This window comes from Macaca thibetana, chromosome 16 (genome assembly GCF_024542745.1).
Source record: "Macaca thibetana thibetana isolate TM-01 chromosome 16, ASM2454274v1, whole genome shotgun sequence".
In the NCBI taxonomy this organism is placed as follows: Eukaryota; Metazoa; Chordata; class Mammalia; order Primates; family Cercopithecidae; genus Macaca; species Macaca thibetana.
The window spans coordinates 31932647-31951535 of NC_065593.1; the positions used below are offsets into that span (position 1 = coordinate 31932647).

Below are 18889 nucleotides of genomic sequence, written 5' to 3' on the forward strand. Positions count from 1 at the left end.
GGTGGTAAAGATGAAACCAGACTGGTCATGTGTTGAAAACTGCTGAAGCTGGATAATGGATACACGGGAGTTCATCATATTATTATCTCTACTTCTATATATATTTGAAAATTCCCATGATAAAAAGCAGGGAGAAAAACTACTAAATTATTGTTTATCTGGGGCAATGGGGAAAGCCATTAGGGCTTTTTAACCTCTCTTCTGCTACCCCCATAGTCCCAAATTTGTCCCATGGAAATAAAGGGGAACAAAGAGAGAAATATCCATTTATTTATTTATAGAACTCTGAATAAAACACATCATTATCTCTCCTATTTATATAAACATACACACACAAATACTGCTTAAGGCTCAAAAACCACCTACATGCATGGCTTTCAATGAATTTGTCATGTTCCACTGGCCCCACAATTCTTGCAAATCGCCTCATTGTTTCATAAAGGTCCTGGACCTCCTTGGGATACCGCCGTTCCATTACTACAGAGAAAATAAAACATAAATGTGTCATAGGAAATGTAAGGATCCCTAAGTTTTCAGCATTTTTTTTTTTAACAATTAGTAAAATAGAAGAACATTATTCATAACCTCACATGACTAACTTATCCATGACAGGAAGCAAACAGGAAAGCCAAGAATGCAAAACACTAATCATAATGACAGCACCATAGCAACTATCCCACAGGGATGTTATCACTGGAGATCGTCTCCACCACTGAGCATTACTAATCTCCCACATCTACTGATTTTTTTTTTTTTTGAGATGGAGTCTCACTCTGTATCCCAGGCTGGAGTGCAGTGGTGTGATCTCAGTGCACTGCAACCTTGGTCTCCTGGGTTCAAGCAATTCTCCTACCTTCAACCTCCCTAAGTAGGTGGGATTACAGACACCTGCCACCATGCCCAGCTAATTTTTGAATTTTTAGTAGAGACGGGGTTTCACCACGTTGGCCAGGCTGGTCTTGAACTCTTGACCTCAAGTGATCCGCCCACCACGGCCTCCCAAAGCGCTGGGATTACATGCGTGAGCCACCGCGCCCAGCCACCTGTCTTTTTTTTTTTTTGACATGGAGTCTTGCTCTGTGGCCCAGGCTGGAGTGCAATGGTGCGATCTCAGCTCACTGCAACCTCTGCCTCCCAGGTTCAAGCAATTTTCCTGTCTCAGCCTCCCAAGTAGCTGGGATTACAGGCACGCTGCCATGCTCGGCTAATTTTTTGTATTTTAGTAGAGACGGGGTTTCACTATCTTGGCCAGGCTGGTTTTGAACTCCTGAACTCAGGCAATCTTGGCCTGCCTTGGCCTCCCAAAGTGCTAGGATTACAGGCGTAAGCCACCATGCCTAGCCACCTCACTATCTTTTAAACTACACAGGGGCAGGAACTGCTTGCAGTAATGGACAAGACAATTAAAGGCAGATCTTACATTCTTAGGAAGAATTATGGCCAAAATATATGGTATTAACTCCCACAGGAAAACAAGGAAGCTACAGACAAAATAATCCATCCAGAAGATTTTCCATTAGCTGAGAAAAGGTGTGATTTCTTGCATGTACCACCTACACATCCTCAAGCAAGATATGTATTTTTTTCATCCTTCATACGGGTCATTTTGCCTTTCTCTAAACTAAATTAACTACTACAACTTAATTTACTGGTAATGAAGTTATATTTGACAACTGTCATGCAAATATCATGCAGAGACACCAGAGCAGCAACTCTGGGGATCACTACTGACCAAATATCTAATCCAAAGACGTATCTGCAAAGAAGATGGGAGAGTAAAACTGACTAACAATAACTGGTAGATTGGAGCAGTCAGGAACTCTCAAACTGCTACTTGGGTCATTTCAATCAGTAATTAGGTTAGTTCTATCTACTCTTGGACAAAAGATACAGGCTTTCATTTATGACAGCTATTATTTTTTCCTAGCTTGCTTTTTTATTTTTTATTTTTATTTTTTTGAGACAGAGTCCCGCTGTGTCACCCAGGCTGGAGTGCAGGGGCACAATCTCAGCTCACTGCAACCTCCGCCTCCCAGGTTCAAGCGATTCTCCTGCCTCAGCCTCCCGAGTAGCTGGGACTACAGGCACGCATCACCACGCCTGGCTGATTTTCTTATTTTTTAGTAGAGACGGGGCTTTATCATGTTGACCAGGATGGTTTCGATCTCCTGACATCGTGATCCGCCTGCCTCAGCCTCTCAAAGGGCTGGGATTATAGGCGTGAGCCACTGCACCCGGCCTTTTTATTTTTTATTTTTGAGATAGGGTCTCGCTCTGTTTCCCAGGCTGGAGTGCAGTGGCACAATCACAGTTCACTGTAGCCTCAACATCCCGGGCTCAAGAGATTCTCTTACCTTAGCCTCCCAAATACCTGGGACTACAGGCACATGCCCCCATGCTTGGCTTTTTTATACAGAGATGGGAGTCTCCCTATGTTGCCCAGGCTGGTCTTTAACTCCTAGGGTCAATCATTCCTCCTGCCTCAGCCTCCCAAAGTGCTGGGAGCCACTACGCCCAGCCTACGACCGCTATTTAAACTAAGTCCTCTTTTTAGGTGAATCTCTTATCTTGCAGGAGACATTCTTACCCAAAAATCCTAGAAGCTGATTTAAGGAGCAGCCATAGCTCATTAAAAAAAAAAACCAACAACAACAAAAAACAAAGCAGAAGAATATGGAGTAAAAATTTTAAATTTGAAGAAAAAAAACCCCTGCCTACCATATTAAGGTCAATTGTACATTCAGTATAATGGCAGCTGAAAACCTCTGAAACCACAATGCACACGCTACTTCTACACTCTCAGAAGCAACAGAGCTTCCCCTCAGCCCTCTGTTTGAAAAAATATAGATAACAGAATAATGAAGCAAAACTGACCTCTATCAGTTGAAAGAAGAATTTATTTAAGAGTCAATGTCTACAAGGAGTAAAGATCAAAAATTAACTGGACTACTATGGAAAACCCAGGAATTCAGATAGAGAACCTACTACTGTGGCTACTAGAACACGATCAATTAATCTGATCCTGAATTATTTTTGCAGATCCACGGGTCTTGATAAGGATGGGGTTCACTAGGGAATCTCATATACTGCTAGAAGAAACAGAAATTAATACAACCATCTTTTGGAAAGCAACTTGGCAGCAGGCATCAATAATTTTTAGTGGTCATAATTTTAGATGTATTAATCCCACTTCTAAAAATCTACCTTTAAAAAAATCCTAAATAATGACAAAGCTTTATTCACAAGTTCATCATAGCATTATTTATGTAATGATTAAAAGAACGCAAAACAAGCTAAATACCTAAAGAGAGAAGCATATAATTGTATCTCTTACATGTATATATACAACATAACTATTAAAAGTACATATTATGTAATCTATGAAAACTGATATCCTCAAAACACTACAGTAACTTGAAAAATATGTAACATAAAGTGAAAAAGGAAATAAGGCTGGCATGGTGGCTCACACCCATAATCGCAGCACTCTAGGAGGCCGAGGTGGGCAGATTGCTTGAGTCCAAGGAGCTCAAGACCAGCCTGGACAACATGGCGAAACCCTGTCTCTACTAAAAATACAAAAAATTAGCTGGGCATGGTGGCATATGCCTATAATCCCAGCTACTTGGGAGGCTGAGGTGGGAGAATCCACCTGAGCCTGGGAGGTGGAGACTGCAGTGAGCTGAGCCACGCACTCCAGCCTGGGCAACTGGAGTAAGACCCTGTCTCAAAAAATAAATAATAAAGGACCTAAAATGTAACATACTTATGATCATGGCTGTATTTTAAGAAAATAATATAGATTTTCTGTTGCCCAGGCTGGAGTGCAGTGACATGATTATAGCTCACTGCAGCCTTGAACTCCCGGGCTCAAGTGATCCAATGCCTCAGCCTCCCAAGTAGCTGGGATTATAGGCGCAAGCCACCATGCCTGGCTAGATATTCATTTAGACTAAAAAGACACTTAACCTTGTTGACTGAACCCTATAATGCTATGGATTATTAAAGAAATACCCCTACAAGAATCTATCAACTAGGATATGTTTTACAATAACCATTAGGTTATTGTACAAACCTAACCATTAGGTTATTCTTTACAAAAAAAGAATATTATGACACACAACTATTACAAATATTTTAATACAAACATTGTGATTATTATTATGATATCATCCTTCTTATTTGTGGAAGACTCTATGTTGTGGAAGAAGAAAAATACAGGGACTTCTTCTGCTCTGCTTAGGTATCTCTGATATTTAAAATAGCGAAGACCAGACACGACAGCTCGAGCCTGTAATAAGGAGGCTGAGGTGGGAGGATCACTTGCACCTAGGACTTCAAGGCTGCAGCAAGATACCATCATGCCACTGCACTACATCCTGGGCAATAGTGCAAGACCCTGTCTCTTAAAAAACAAAAAACCACAGTAAGGTCAAAGGTGGCATTTATTTTAAAAATCACTGTATGTATTTTTATCACCATCATATAATATTAAACATCATTTATTTTGTCTGCCTACAACCATCCAAAATAAAGATCACTTTCTGTTATTTATCTAAAATATTTTTACAACCTTAAGGTTATGTTATGCTTAACACATAGTTGTAAAACATGACTCTATCCAGAAAATGATTCATTAATATTCACACTGTAATTACTATACAAATTTTTAAAAAAGAATTTTAATACAAGTTTTGTTGACTACGAATACATTTATTTGTTTATTTATTTATTTATTTTTGAGACCAAGTCTCACTCTGTCGCCCAGGCTTGAGTGCAGTGGCATGATCTCGGCTCACTGCAACCTTCACCTCCTGGGTTCAAGTGATTCTCCTGCCTCAGCCTCCCGAGTAGCTGGGATTACAGGTGTGTGCCACCACGCCTGGCTAATTTTTTTTTGTATTTTTAGTAGAGATGGGGTTTCACCTTGTTAGCCAGGATGGTCTTGATCTCCTGACCTTGTGATCCGCCCACCTCAGCCTCCCAAAGTGCTGGGATTACAGGCAAGAGCCACCGCACATGGTCCCAAATTAATACTTTTAAACTCTCACTATGGATCAGAATTTCCCGAAGACTTTAAAAACGCAGATGCTGTCCGGGCATGGTGGCTCACGCCTGTAATCCCAGCACTTTGGGAGGCCGAGGTAGGTGGATCACAAGGTCAGGAGATCAAGACCATCCTGGCTAACATGGTGAAACCCTGTCTCTACTAAAAACACAAAAAAATTAGCCAGGCATAGTGACGGGCACCTATAGTCCCAGCGATTCGGGAGGCTGAGGCAGGAGAATGGTGTGAACCCAGGAAGAGGAGGTTGTAGTGAGCTGAGATCGCGCCACTGCACTCCAGCCTGGGTGACAAAGTGAGACTCCGTCTCAAAAAAAAAAAAAAAAAAAACGCAGATGCTGTGCCTCCAACCCCAGAGATTCTTACTTAATTAGTCTGGAGTGATAGCCAGGCTAATATGCAACTTGGATTAAGAACTACAACACATGATTTATTTAAAATTACTCATAATATTGGAAAAAAATTGTAAAATAAAGAAAACTGCTAATACTTACATTGAAACTTTCTAAGGTTGATTAATCCATGGTCTCTTATAATTCTAGAATGAAAAGCCACAATAATTTGTGCATTAGAATTATTTTCACATTTACTAATGCTTTCTATAGATAGCTGTCATCAGACCTCTTAAACATGCTGAGGTGGAATACAGAGGTCCAAAGAAGTCACTCTCACAAACTTCTGCAGGTCAGTGAATCACTAACACAATTTTAGACTCTCAGGCATCACAGGTTTTTCCTCTTCTTGTGTATAGTAGACTCTCCATGACTATTTGCTGAATGAATGAATGAATCAATAACCACTCACAAATGCTGAAAAACATGTGTCTGTCACTTAAGATGAAACCGAAAGGAATCTCTGTTCATGTCATAAAATTAATCTATTCAGCTTGTGGGAATAATTGAGAACAGCCATTTTAGAGAAATCTGCTAACTGTAAAAGGGCATCATGGTCACATATTCAACATTTACAACTGTGCATTGACACAACACTTTGACGGTACTAGAAATAAATATTGTGCATGTTTAATGAAAGGGCATCATAAAACAAAAGATTTGATAGCAACATCAACAACTGAGATCTACAATACTCTCTAGCTCGAATTGTGTGTTTTAAGCAAAAGAGAATTTAAACCAGGCAAAGTTATGTGTCTTGAATCTGATTTATACCAGAGGTATTCGTAACTAGCAATGAAGTTTCTCATAGGAGCAACTGGGTATGCTTCTTCAGCATTTCATGGAAGCTAACTCCAGACATGCAGAGAGTAAGTTTTACTTTAGATCAGGGGTCCCCAATCCCTGGGCCATGGGTCAGTTAGGAACCAGGCTGCACAGCAGGTGAGCAGCTTTACCGCCTGAGCTCTGCCTCCTGTCAGATGAGCGGCAGCATTAGATTCTCACAGGAGCACAATCCCTATTGTGAACTGCTCATGTGAAGGATCTAAGTTGTGTGCTCCTTATGAGAATCTAACCAATGCCTGATGATCTGAGGTGGAACAGTTTCATCCCAAAACCATTCCAGCCCCCAGCCATCCATGGAAAAACTGTCTTCCATGAAACTGCTCCCTGATGCCAAAAAGGTTGAGGACTGCTGCTTTAGATCACGTCTTAGTTCCTCCAGAGTGAATCTCAAGTCCCTCTTTCTTTTCTTTTACTTTTTCTTTTAGAGATGGGGTCTTCCTCTGTTGCCCAGACTGGCCTTGAACTCCTAGGCTCAAGTTATCCTCTCACCTCAGCCTCCCAAGTAGCTAGGCCTAGAGGTTCATGCTACCATACCTGGCTTCTCTCCTTTTCACTGCTGAGATACCACTGTGTCTACAGTTAGTTAACACCACAGTTAAATACATGTCTACACATATATACACACACCTGCACTCTTATACCCTCTGCATACTCTTCTCTGAAACCAACAGGGGTCTAAGATCCATAATTTCTAAGTCTGAATGTATACTTTTTGATATGTTGCAAAGAGAGGAATAACCAGTACGCCTGAAACTTGTTCGGAATTCCTTTGAAATCCTTTTAGATGAACGACTTCTCATAAAAAAATGAACAGTTAGAAAGAGACCATTAACAAAGCACAACAGGTCTGGGTGCAGTGGCTCATGCCTATAATCCTAGCACTTTGGGAGGCTAAGGTGGGCGGATCACCTGAGGCCAGGAGTTTGAGACCAGCCTGGCCAACATGGCGAAACCGTGCCTCTACTAAAAACAAAAAAATTAGCCGGACATGATGGCACGTGCCTGTAGTCCCAGCTACTTGGGAGGCTGAGGCATGATAATTGCTTGAACTCAGGAGGCGGATGCTGCAGTGAGCCAAGATCACATCATTGTACTCTAGCCTGGGTGACAGAGCAAGACTGTCTCAAAAATAATAATAATAAAATAAAAAATAAAAATCAAATATAAAAGCCTAACAGGCCGAGTGCAGTGGCTCACACCTGTAATTCCAGCACTCTGGGAGGCCAAGGTGGTAGGATGCCTTGAGCCTAGGAGTTCGGGACCAGCCCAGGCAACACTGTGAGACCCCATTTCAAAAAAAGGTTTTTTTTTTTGAGACAGAGTCTCACCCTGTCGCCCAGGCTGGAGTGCAGTGGTGCAATCTTGGCTCACTGCAACCTCCGCCTCCCGGGTTCAAGCAATTCTCCTGCCTCAGCCTCCCAAGTAGCTGGGACTACAGGTGTGCGCCACCACCCCCAGCTAAGTTTTGTATTTGTAGTAGAGATGGGGTTTCACCATGTTGGCCAGGCTGGTCTTGAACTCCTGACCTCAGGTGATCCACCAGCCTCGGCCTCCCAAAGTGCTAGGATTACAGGCGTGAGCCACCGCACCCGGACTAAAAAAAGAAAAAGGTTTTAAAATTAGCCAAGTGTGGTGGTGTGCACCCGTAGTCCTAACTACTTGGGAGGCTAAGGCGGGAGGACTGTTTGAGCCCAGGAGTTGGAGACTGCAGTGAGCCATGATAGTGCCACTGCACTCCAGCCTGGGTGACAGAGTTAAGTGTGAGACTCTGTCTCTTATTTAACAAAAAAAAAAAAAAAGGAACACGGTGGTTCATGCCTGTAATCCCAGCACTTTGGGAGGCAGAGGGGGATGGATCACTTAAGGTGGGGAGTTCGAGACCAGCCTGGCCAACATGGCAAAACCCCGTCTCTATTAAAAATGCAAAAATTAGCCAGGCGTGGTGGCGCACACCTATAGTCCCAGCCACTTGGGAAGCTGAGGCAGGAGAATCACATGAACCCAGGAGGCAGAGCTTGCAATGCGCTGAGATCACGCCACTGCACTCCAGCCTGGGTGACAGAACAAGACTCCATCTCAAAAAAAAAAAGAAAAAGCAAAGAATGATTCACAAATATTAAAAAAAAAAAAAAGTGTAACAATAATGTCTTCATGCCTTTATCTTCTTCTTTTACTTCAAAAAGCTTAAAACAGTGTACCCATATTATTCATTGTCCATCATAACGTCAATATAGGATAACGACAGAGGTTATAAAAATAACACAGGAATTATTAGCCTCATTTGAGAGATGGAAAAATTGAGGTCTAAGGAGGGTAAGAGTCTTCTCCAAGGTCAAAAGATAAGCCACAAGTGGAGCATTCTCTCATGGACTATATGTGGTCAATCACTCAAAGCTGAGGCCAGGCACAGTGGCTCATGCCTGCAGTCCTAACACTTTGGGAGCCGAGGAGGGAGGATCACTTAAGTCCAGGAGTTTGAGACCAGCCTGGCCAACATAGCGAAACCCTGTATCTACAAAAAACACAAAAAATTAGCCAGTGCACTGCTGTAGTCCCACATGCTCAGGAGGCTGAGGTGGGAGAATCGATTGAGCCTGGGAGGTTGAGGCTGCAGTGAGCCATGATTATGCCGCTGCTCTCCAGCCTGGGCAATAGAGTGAGACCTTATCTCTCTCTCTCACACACACACGCACACAAAACAATAATCCAAAGCTGAAAGGAGGCCAGGATGGTTTATTATACTTACTTTTTTCGTCTTTGTCTCTCCTTTAACCTGGAATGATAGATATCTACCACAGCCATCTTCAGAGCTACAAATAAATTCATACATATACTATATATACACATCACATATATATATATAAAATATAAATAAATAAAACCAAGACAAAAGTAAACCTTTTACCCAAACTTTGAACTTCATATTGCTAATTACTCCACACTCACTAGTCTAGAAAACATAAAAATATTCCAGCATAATGAATTTCTCTATCAGTAAATAAGGTTATTTTCCCCCTATTTATATATCTTATGGCATTACTCAGATTATGATTTCTGCTTTCTGCAGTCATAAAAATGAGTAAGATCAGGTCCTCTGCCAGGACGTGAACGGAGCTGGAGGCCATTATCCTTAGTAAACTAACACAGGAACAGAAAACCAAATACCACATGTTCTTACTTTTAAGCGGGAACTAAATGATGAGAACACACGGACACGTAGAGGGGAATAACACACACTGGGGCCTATCAGAGGGTGGAGGGTGGGAGGAGGGAGAGGATCAGGAAAAACAACTAATGGGTACTAGGCTTAATACCTGGATGATGCAATAATCTGTATAACAAACCCTATGACACAAGTTCACCTACGTAATATACCTGCATATGTACCCCTGAATTTAAAATAAAAGTTAAAAAAAATTCTGCTTTCGGCCGGGCGCGGTGGCTCAAGCCTGTAATCCCAGCACTTTGGGAGGCCGAGACGGGCGGATCACGAGGTCAGGAGATCGAAACCATCCTGGCTAACACGGTGAAACCCCGTCTCTATTAAGAAATACAAAAAACTAGCCGGGCGAGGTGGCAGGCGCCTGTAGTCCCAGCTACTCGGGAGGCTGAGGCCGGAGAATGGCGTGAACCTGGGAGGCGGAGCTTGCAGTGAGCTGAGATCCGGCCACTGCACTCCAGCCTGGGCGACAGAGCGAGACTCCGTCTCAAAAAAAAAAAAAAAAAAAAAAAAAAAATTCTGCTTTCTATTAAATACATTTTTTGGACATTGTTATGTATCTATTACTATACATAGTGAATATCTGATCTTTAGTAATACATGGGCTAGAAATTGCATCAATTAGAGTACTCATAAGAATGAATATTGGGCTGCGCGTGGCGGTTCACACCTGTAATCCCAGCACTTTGGGAGGCTGAGACGGGCAGATCACCTGAGGTCAGGATTTTAAGACCAGCCTGGCCAACATGGTAAAACACCGTATCTACAAAAATACAAAAATTAGCCGGGCATGATGGCAGGTACCTGTAATCCCAGCTACTCGTCAGGCTGAGGTGGGAGAATCAATCCTCAAAGCCAGGAGGTGAGGTTGCAGTAAGCCGAGATCATGCCACTGTACTCCAGCCTGGGGCAACACAGCGAGACTCTGTCTCAAAAAGAGAGAATGTTGGTCAGGCGCAGTGGCTCACACCTATAATCCATCCACCGAGGTGGGTGGATCACTTGAGGTCAGGAGTTCGAGATCAGCCCGGCCAATATGGTGAAAGCCTGTCTTTACTAAAGATACAAATATTGGCTAGACACAGTGGCAAGTGCCTGTAGTCCCGGCTACTCGGAAGGCTGAGGCAGGAGAATCACTTGAACCCAGGAAGCAGAGGTTGCAGTGAGCTGAGATGGCGCCACATTCCAGCCTGGGTGTTGCAGCGAGGCTCCATCTCAAAAAAAAAAAAAAAGAAAGAAAAAAAGAATATCGATCGTGGTCTTAACTGCACAGGAGTAAGAGAATGTCAAAGCAAGACTTATGTGAATAAAGGTACAGTTGTAGACATGTGGGAGTTTTCAATTGGGAAGCAGCAACTGTTTAGAGTGTAGAGTTTCGCATTCTGTAGTGAAAAGTTCCATCAAGTACCGTAAGCAGTATAAAAGCCCTGCTTGGTTTCCGGGACCCAGTCCTTTCCTGGCTTTAGTCTTATGTTAAAGACACAGGGAATAAGGAGGAAAGAGGCTGTAAATAGTAAAAGTTTTAATGAGTACAATAGTTCTGGTTCTTTCTTTCCCTAGCCACTCTTTCCATCTTCAGAGCTCCGAAGGTTCTGTTCTAATTTCTTAATTTCTTTTTACCCCTCACCTTAGTCCTATAAACTCCTCTACTTCTATGGGTCCAAGTACCATCAAAATGTATAATTTCAAACTCAATATCCATTTTAAGCTCCAGTTCCTACTGGTATCATTACTCACATGGCCTTCAGTTGCAAACTTATATTCTACCCCTTTCCTATCCTATAAAACTCCTATATTGGATAACTGCATCACAGTAAAGATAGCTGTCCAAGACAGAAGTCAATCTGGATTCTTCCTCCTTCCCCTCCATAGTCAATGAGTCTTAGCCACACTGCACTTAACACTTACATCTGTCAGATTCATCCCTTCATCCCTAACCCTATTCCCTAGCTCAGGCATCTTGTCTCTCCTGTCATCTTTATGCTATCTTGTAGGAGAGGCATCATTACTTACTGACTCCATTCTTGCGTTACTCTAACTCATCCCTTCCAAACGGTACTTGAGAAATATTTTAAAGCACAATGTAGTGGTGTAATTCCCTAGCTTATAATTCTTCAGTGGCTTCCCATCCACATACAGTTCAAACTCTTGCGTGTTACACAAGACTATTTACTGTCTTGATTATGCCTACCTTTCCACTCATTTTTTTTTTTTTGAGACGGAGTCTCACTCTGTTGCCCAGGCTGGAGTGCAGGGGTGCTCGGCTCACTGCAACCTCTGCCTCCCAGGTTCAAGGGGTTCTCCTGCCTCAGCCTCCCGAGTAGCTGGGATTACAGGTGTGCACCAACACGCCTGGCTAATTTTTGTATTTTTAGTGGAGACAAGGTTTCGCCATGTTGGCCAGGCTGGTCTTGAACTCTTGACCTCAAGTAATTTACCCGCTTCAGCCTCCCGAAGTGCTGGAATTACAAGGGTGAGCTACTGCACCTGGCCCCATTCTTGTTTCCTATCACTTCCAAGTAGGAAAAACACTGAAATTGTCTAAATGTTTTTTAGACAATTTCTCTGTGTTAATGCTATATTCTAAATCTGCCTTAATTGAAAATGAAATGTGTATTTTAAAAAACATCATAAGCGGCTGGGCACAGTGGCTCATGCCTATAATCCCAGCACTTTGGGAGGCTGAGGCAGGTGGGTCATGAGGTCAGGAGATCGAGACCATCCTGGCTAACAAGATGAAACCCCATCTCTACTACAAATACAAAAAATTAGCCAGGTATGGTGGCGGGCACCTGTAGTCCAGCTACTCAGGAGGCTGAGGCAGGAGAATGGCCTGAACCCAGTAGACGGAGCTTGCAGTGGGCCAAGATCACGCCACTGCACTCCAGCCTGGGCGACAGAGTGAGACTCCGTCTCAAAAAAAAACCAAAAAACAAACCAAAAAAACCCTTCAGAAGCAAAAAACTCCCACAGGTTTTTTTTTTTTTTTTTTTTTTTTTTTTTTTTTTAATAACCAGAAGACCTCTAGGGTAGAAATAAATGCCAGAGCCGGGCGCGGTGGCTCAAGCCTGTAATCCCAGCACTTTGGGAGGCCGAAACGGGTGGATCACGAGGTCAGGAGATCGAGACCATCCTGGTGAACACAGTGAAACCCCGTCTCTACTAAAACTACAAAAAACTAGCCAGGCGAGGTGGCGGGCGCCTGTAGTCCCAGCTACTCGGGAGGCTGAGGCAGGAGAATGGCATGAACCCGGGAGGCAGAGCTTGCAGTGAGCTGAGATCCGGCCACTGCACTCCAGCCTGGGTGACAGAGCGAGACTCCGTCTCAAAAAAAAAACAAAAACAAACAAACAAAAAAAACAAATAAATGCCAGATAGTAACAACGCTAGACGAAAATATGAGTAATGCAAAACTTAGCACTATGCTACATTAAACCTTTCTTCTCACGGACTCTGAAAGCACCTTGAGATTTAATGATTGCAACAGAATCTGAAATTTTCTTAATAACTTATCAATTAAGCTTTGTGTATGTTGAGAGTTTGGTGTTTTTTGTTTTAATTACTGAATGTATTTGTGGAAGAGGCTCTATAGCACAATATAACCTGCCATATGTCCTCTGAAAAACTAAAATATGTTACACAAATGTTAGGTAATATAATTTATATTTTTTTATAGTCCAATCTTTAAGCATCTGATCTGTCAACTTGGTGTTTTGAACCAACTCGGGGAGCTGACACTTTCACAGGCTTCACAATCTTTTGTGTAACTGCTGCCTTAGCAGCAGCCATTGCGGTCTTGCTAGCTTAGCCTTTTTTGCTTCCTTAGCAGCCCTGCTAGCTTGTTTTCATTGAGCCTTTTTAACTTCATGTTTCTCATTCCTCTTGGCCACTATATTAGCAAGAGATGCACCAGTAATGGCCCTCTGGAATTTGCTCAGCAGGTTCTTTTCTTTTGAATTTCTTCCAAGTGTCCCTTTTTTATGCTTTCTTCTGTAGAGGACCAGTTTATCTGCTGAGGATTCCTTAGAAACGAATGCCCTTGGCCAGGTACAGTGGCTCACACCCGTAATCCCAGCACGTTGGGAGGCCAAGGCAGGTGGATCATGAGGTCAGAAGTTCAAGACCAGCCTGGCCAAGATGGTGAAACCTCATCTCTACTAAAAATACAAAAATTAGCCGGGCGTGGTGGCGGGCGCCTATAATCCCAGCTACTCAGGAGGCTCAGGAGGCTGAGGCAGAGAATTGCTTGAACCCTTACATTTCGCACCAAGGAACTGGAAAACCTTCCCGTCAGTCCTGGCATAGCGCCTCTTGTGTCTGGTGTAGATCTTGTACCTGCTGAAACTGCATAGCTCAACTTTCAGGGCAGAAGCTCCAGGGGCTCAATGCTAGGTAATATAATTTCTAACATACCAGCCTTTGTAACAAATAATTTGGCTACGTATTAGAATCAGTTCTTTCAGCTGGGCGCGGTGGCTCACGCCTGTAATCCCAGCACTTTGGGAGGCCGAGGCAGGTGGATCACCTGAGGTCAGGAGTTCAAGACCAGCCTGGCCAACATGGCGAAACCCTGTCTCTACTAAAAAATACAAAAAAGTAGCTGGGTGTGGTAGTGGGTGCCTGTAATCCCAGCTACTCAAGAGGCTGAGGCAGGAGAATCGCTTGAACCCAGGAGACGGAGGCTGCAGTGAGCCAAGATCACACCACTGCACTCCAGCCTGGGCAACAAGAGTAAAACTCTGTCTCAAAAAAAAAGAATCAGTTCTTTCAAGGTAGTAAGCTTCAATCCAAAATAGAGCCTAGAGCCTCTGGAATGCTGATTAACTCTGAAGAGTAATACAATTTCATTCCTCATCCAAAGAATGTGAGATCCAAGTTCCAGTTTAGCCCATGGGGGCAATGAGTCAACACGTTATTTACATGTTCTACTACAGTTAAGTTTTAAACTGTATGTTCAAATAAAATCTTATTTGGAACAGATAAGTCAGATCTGCTCTAGCTGAACCCCTTCTGCCTGTATTAGCTCCAGCTGCCTTTCTCAGAAGTAGTCCCTGAAGGTGCCTCCATGGAACAACTGGAAGCCACACTTCTGCTGGAAGTAGATGTTAGGGTAGAAAAAAAGTGGGACCAATCAAATAAAAGAACAGAACACAATGGCTCATTAGAATCAACAATTTCTTTTATTACATGAAAGCAAACAAAAATTGAGCAATGTACAATCCTGAGATGCACTGTTAATGACCCTGATAAGGTAACAGAAATAAATTCTGATACCACATACTGACTCACTACCGTGCATCTCACTGCTACCTGCCCTTAAGATACTCTTTTTTTTTTTTTTCTCTCTCTCTACATGTTCTCATCTGAAGGATATTCTTAGACTGGAAAGTTCAATACCAAAATCTTACATGCTGGGTTATGAGCAGATGTCCTATATATATGTATGTAACTTCAATCACTGGGAGATGTCCAGGAGTTCTTTATCCAGGCCATTCTCCCTTGGGTCTGACATAAAAATAACCTAAGTCCTATCTGGATAATCTGAAGAGGTGAGGAAATGCAGTATTTTTAAAAGTTTAAGGATAAAAAAGAAAAATTAACTACCATGGATTCGTTTTGTTCATTTCTAACAAGTTCAAATATTTAAACAACACTGGTTTATTTTTCCTTATCCTGCCCACAAACTAAAAATAATTCAATACTGTCAGGTCCAAGATTTAAGGCAATAGTTTTCAAATTCTTTTTTTTAGGTAGCAGAACTCTTTCTACAAATGAAATAGTTCTTGATTTATATGGTTGTTACATATAAAAGTCCAGCTATCATAGAATGCCTATACCTGTCATTGTTTTATAACACAGTTGCTGTGGAATGATGGGCTTTAGAATGCTATGCTGGTGGAGATGTACTTTACAAGCCTATGGGTAGAAGTGGTGGGTAGAAACAAGGATAGGAAGTGCCTCTGACATACAGTATAACCAAATACAAGTTTTATAGTGGACTTTATCTCTTAAGAGAAAGGAAGGATTAGGAAGTCAACAGTTCAAGGCAGAAAGGGAAACAAATACAATAATGATAGCTAAAACACACTGAGTACTTACCATATTTCAGGACCTTTTTTTTTTGAGATGGAGTCTTGCTCTGTCTCCCAGGCTGGAGTGCAGTGGCATGATCTCAGCTCACTGCAACCTCCACCTCCCAGATTCAAGGCATTCTCCTGCCTCAATCTCCCAAGTAACTGGGATTACAAGTGCATGCCACCATACCCAGATAATTTTTGTATTTTTAGTAGAGACGGGGTTTCGCCATGTTGGCCAGGCTGGTCTGCAACTCCTGACCTCAAGTGATCCAACGCCTTGGCCTCCCAAAGTGCTGGGAATACAGGTGTGAGCCACCATACCTGGCCATATTTCAGGATCTTTATAAGCCTTATCTCATTTATCTACCCAGTAAGATGAATTTAATAGGAAAGAAAACGTCTTAGAGAGCCCATAAAATTACCGCTAACTGGCCAGGCGCGGTGGTTCAAGCCTGTAATCCCAGCACTTTGGGAGGCCGAGATGGGCAGATCACGAGGTCAGGAGATCGAGACCATCCTGGCTAACACAGTGAAACCCCGTCTCTACTAAAAAATACCAAAAACTAGCCGGGCGTGGTGGCGGGCGCCTGTAGTCCCAGCTACTCGGGAGGCTGAGGCAGGAGAATGGCGTAAACCCGGGAGGCGGAACTTGCAGTGAGCTGAGATCCGGCCACTGCACTCCAGCCTGGGCGACAGAGCGAGACTCCGTCTCAAAAAAAGAAAAAAAACAAAATTACCGCTAATTTTAACAAAATATTTTTGTGATTTATTTTTTATTTCTGAGGCAGTTTCGCTCTTGTCGCCCAGGCTGAAGTGCAACAGTGCAGTCTTAGGTCACTGCAACCTCTGTCTCCCAGGTTCAAGCAATTCTCCTGTCCCCACCTCCCAAGTAGCTGGGATTACAGGTGCCCGCCACCACACTTGGCTAATTTTTCTATTTTTAGTAGAGATGGGGTTTCACCGTGTTGGCCAGGCTGATTTCAAACTCCTGACCTCAGGTGATTTACCTGTTTCGGCCTCCCTAAGTGCTGGGATTATAGGCGTGAGCCACCGCACCAGCCTCATTTCTGTGATTTTTGTAAGACACAACATGCCATGTTGTTTCCTGAGATTTGTGTGGGAGTGATTTAATTTTTAAAAAAGGCCGGGCATGGTGGCTCACACCCGTAATCCCAGCACTTTGAGAAACTGAGGTGGGCAGATGGCTTCAGCTTAGGAGTTCGAGACCAGCCTGGGCAACATAGTGAAACCCTGTCTCTACAAAAATGTACCAAAAAATTAGTCAGACATGGTGGTATGTGCCTGTAGTCCCAGCTACTTGGGAGGTTGAGATAGGAGGATTGCTCCAGCCTGGGAAGCAGAGGCCGCAGTGAGCTAAGATTGCACCACTGCACTCCAACCTGAGCTACAGAGGGTGTCTCAAAACAAACAAACAAACCAAAACAAAAAACCCCTGTAATCCCAGCACTTTGGGAAGCTGAGGTGGGAGGATTGCTTGAGGCCAGGAATTTTAAGACCAGCTTGGGCAACACATTGAGATTCTGTCTCTACAAAAATTTTTTTTATAAATTAGCCAGGTGTGGTAGCGTGTGCCTGTTGTCCTAGCTACTTGCGAGGCTAAGGATGGAAGATCATTTGAGCCCAGGAATTCAAGGCTACAGTGAGCTAAAGATTGTACCACTGCATTCCAGCCTGGGCAACAGAATGAGACTCTGTTTCTTTAAAAAAAAAAAAAAAAAGCCTCTAAATAAATACTGCTGATAATTGGTACTACAGTTTGATCATTTCAGTACTTTAAACTTGTACAACTGGCTCTGGAGAACAAAAGGAAGAAAAGAAACACATAGGAGCAAATAGGAGAACTGGAATTCTCCCAGAGAAAAATTCATTTTGATGCTATCTCTGAGCATACTCAGATAGCAGCAACTGAATACAAGATCTTAACTGTACGAATAACCTAGGGAGGACCACAGCACAGCAGGCAGAACAGAAATGAGAAGGCAGAATCTACAAGAATGAGAATCACTTGTTCACAGTCTACTTAAAGCGGCTGGAAGCTGCAGTATAAGGTGGCAAACAGAGAACCAGAGATCATTACAAACAAACAAACACACCAAAATCACCTGTAATTTGTCCATTGCTACAAAGCCCCTGAAAGCTCAGCTTTGGGGGAAGCATAGTCTCCCTGTGATTACACTGGAGACTGATAAAATTTCCAAACGGCTAGCCTTAAAATATTTCAAGAAGTGGGCAGAAGTCAGAGGCAGCTCCTTCCCACTGCAATGTATTTCTAACATTGTTCAAAATAGCTAACAACATGTTTCTGTTTTCTTGACAGAAGGCACTTACTGCTTGCTTGGCAAGAAAACTAACTCAGAGGCCTTAACTGCAGGGGGGCCAATCAAAATCCCTACTGCAACCAAGTAAGTAGAAACCTGTGACACAGGTATTCCCCAGAAGCAACACTTTTTAAGTCATTTCCCCCAAGCTTTTGGCCAAGATGCACACAAATAATTTTGTGAAGGGAAGATCATGTGATCTAATGGCTAAAGTCAGCAACTAGGAAGCATTAGGCCAAGCTTATCCAACCTGCGGCTCGTGAGTCACATGCAGCCCAGGACGGCTTTGAATGCAGCCCAATACAAATTCGTAAACTTTCTTAAGACATTATGAGTTTGTTTGTTTTTTTCTTCTTAGCTCATCAGCTATCGTTAATGTATTTTATGTGTGGCCCAGGACAATTCTTCTTCTTTCAATGTGGGCCAGGGAAGCCAAAAGATTAGATACCCCTGGATTAGGCAAATTATTTAACTTGTCTGATTCCCTGAATGTAAAACAGGAAAATATATATTCCTCAGGAATGTTTTGAAGCTATAGAAGGTAACAAATGTGAAATCTCACAAAAATGAAACAGCAACAAACATTCAAAGTTGAGCCTGGGCAATATAGGGAGACCCTGTCTCTACAAAAATATTTTAAAAATTAGCCAGGTGTGATGGTACACACCTGTAGTCCCAGCTACTCAGGTGGCTGAGGTGAGAGGACAGTTTGAGCCCAGGAGGTTGAGGCTGCAGTGAGTCATGATTGTGCCACTGCACTCTAGCCTGGGCAACAGGGCATGACCCTGTCTCAAAAAAAAAAAAAAAAAAATCAAGATTGTAAAGACAGTTAAGTATTGTACAGTATAAAGAACACAGACGGCCGGGCGCAGTGGCTCACGCCTGTAATCCCAGCACTTTGGGAGGCTAAGGCGGGTGGATCACAAGGTCAGGAGATTGAGACCATCCTG

General features: G+C 42.9%; 1 protein-coding gene across 1 annotated transcript in view; it reads right to left on the reverse strand.

Annotated features, from left to right (window-relative positions):
* TADA2A (transcriptional adaptor 2A) overlaps nucleotides 1-18889 on the reverse strand; it is a 556520-nt gene that overhangs the window by 13693 nt on the left and 523938 nt on the right. Inside the window, exons 10-12 of the mRNA XM_050764615.1 lie at nucleotides 9050-9113; nucleotides 5560-5603; nucleotides 367-477 (exon numbers count right to left, since the gene is read on the reverse strand). Of these exons, the coding sequence (XP_050620572.1) occupies nucleotides 367-477; nucleotides 5560-5603; nucleotides 9050-9113 (219 nt within the window). The remainder of the gene's footprint in view (nucleotides 1-366; nucleotides 478-5559; nucleotides 5604-9049; nucleotides 9114-18889) is intronic.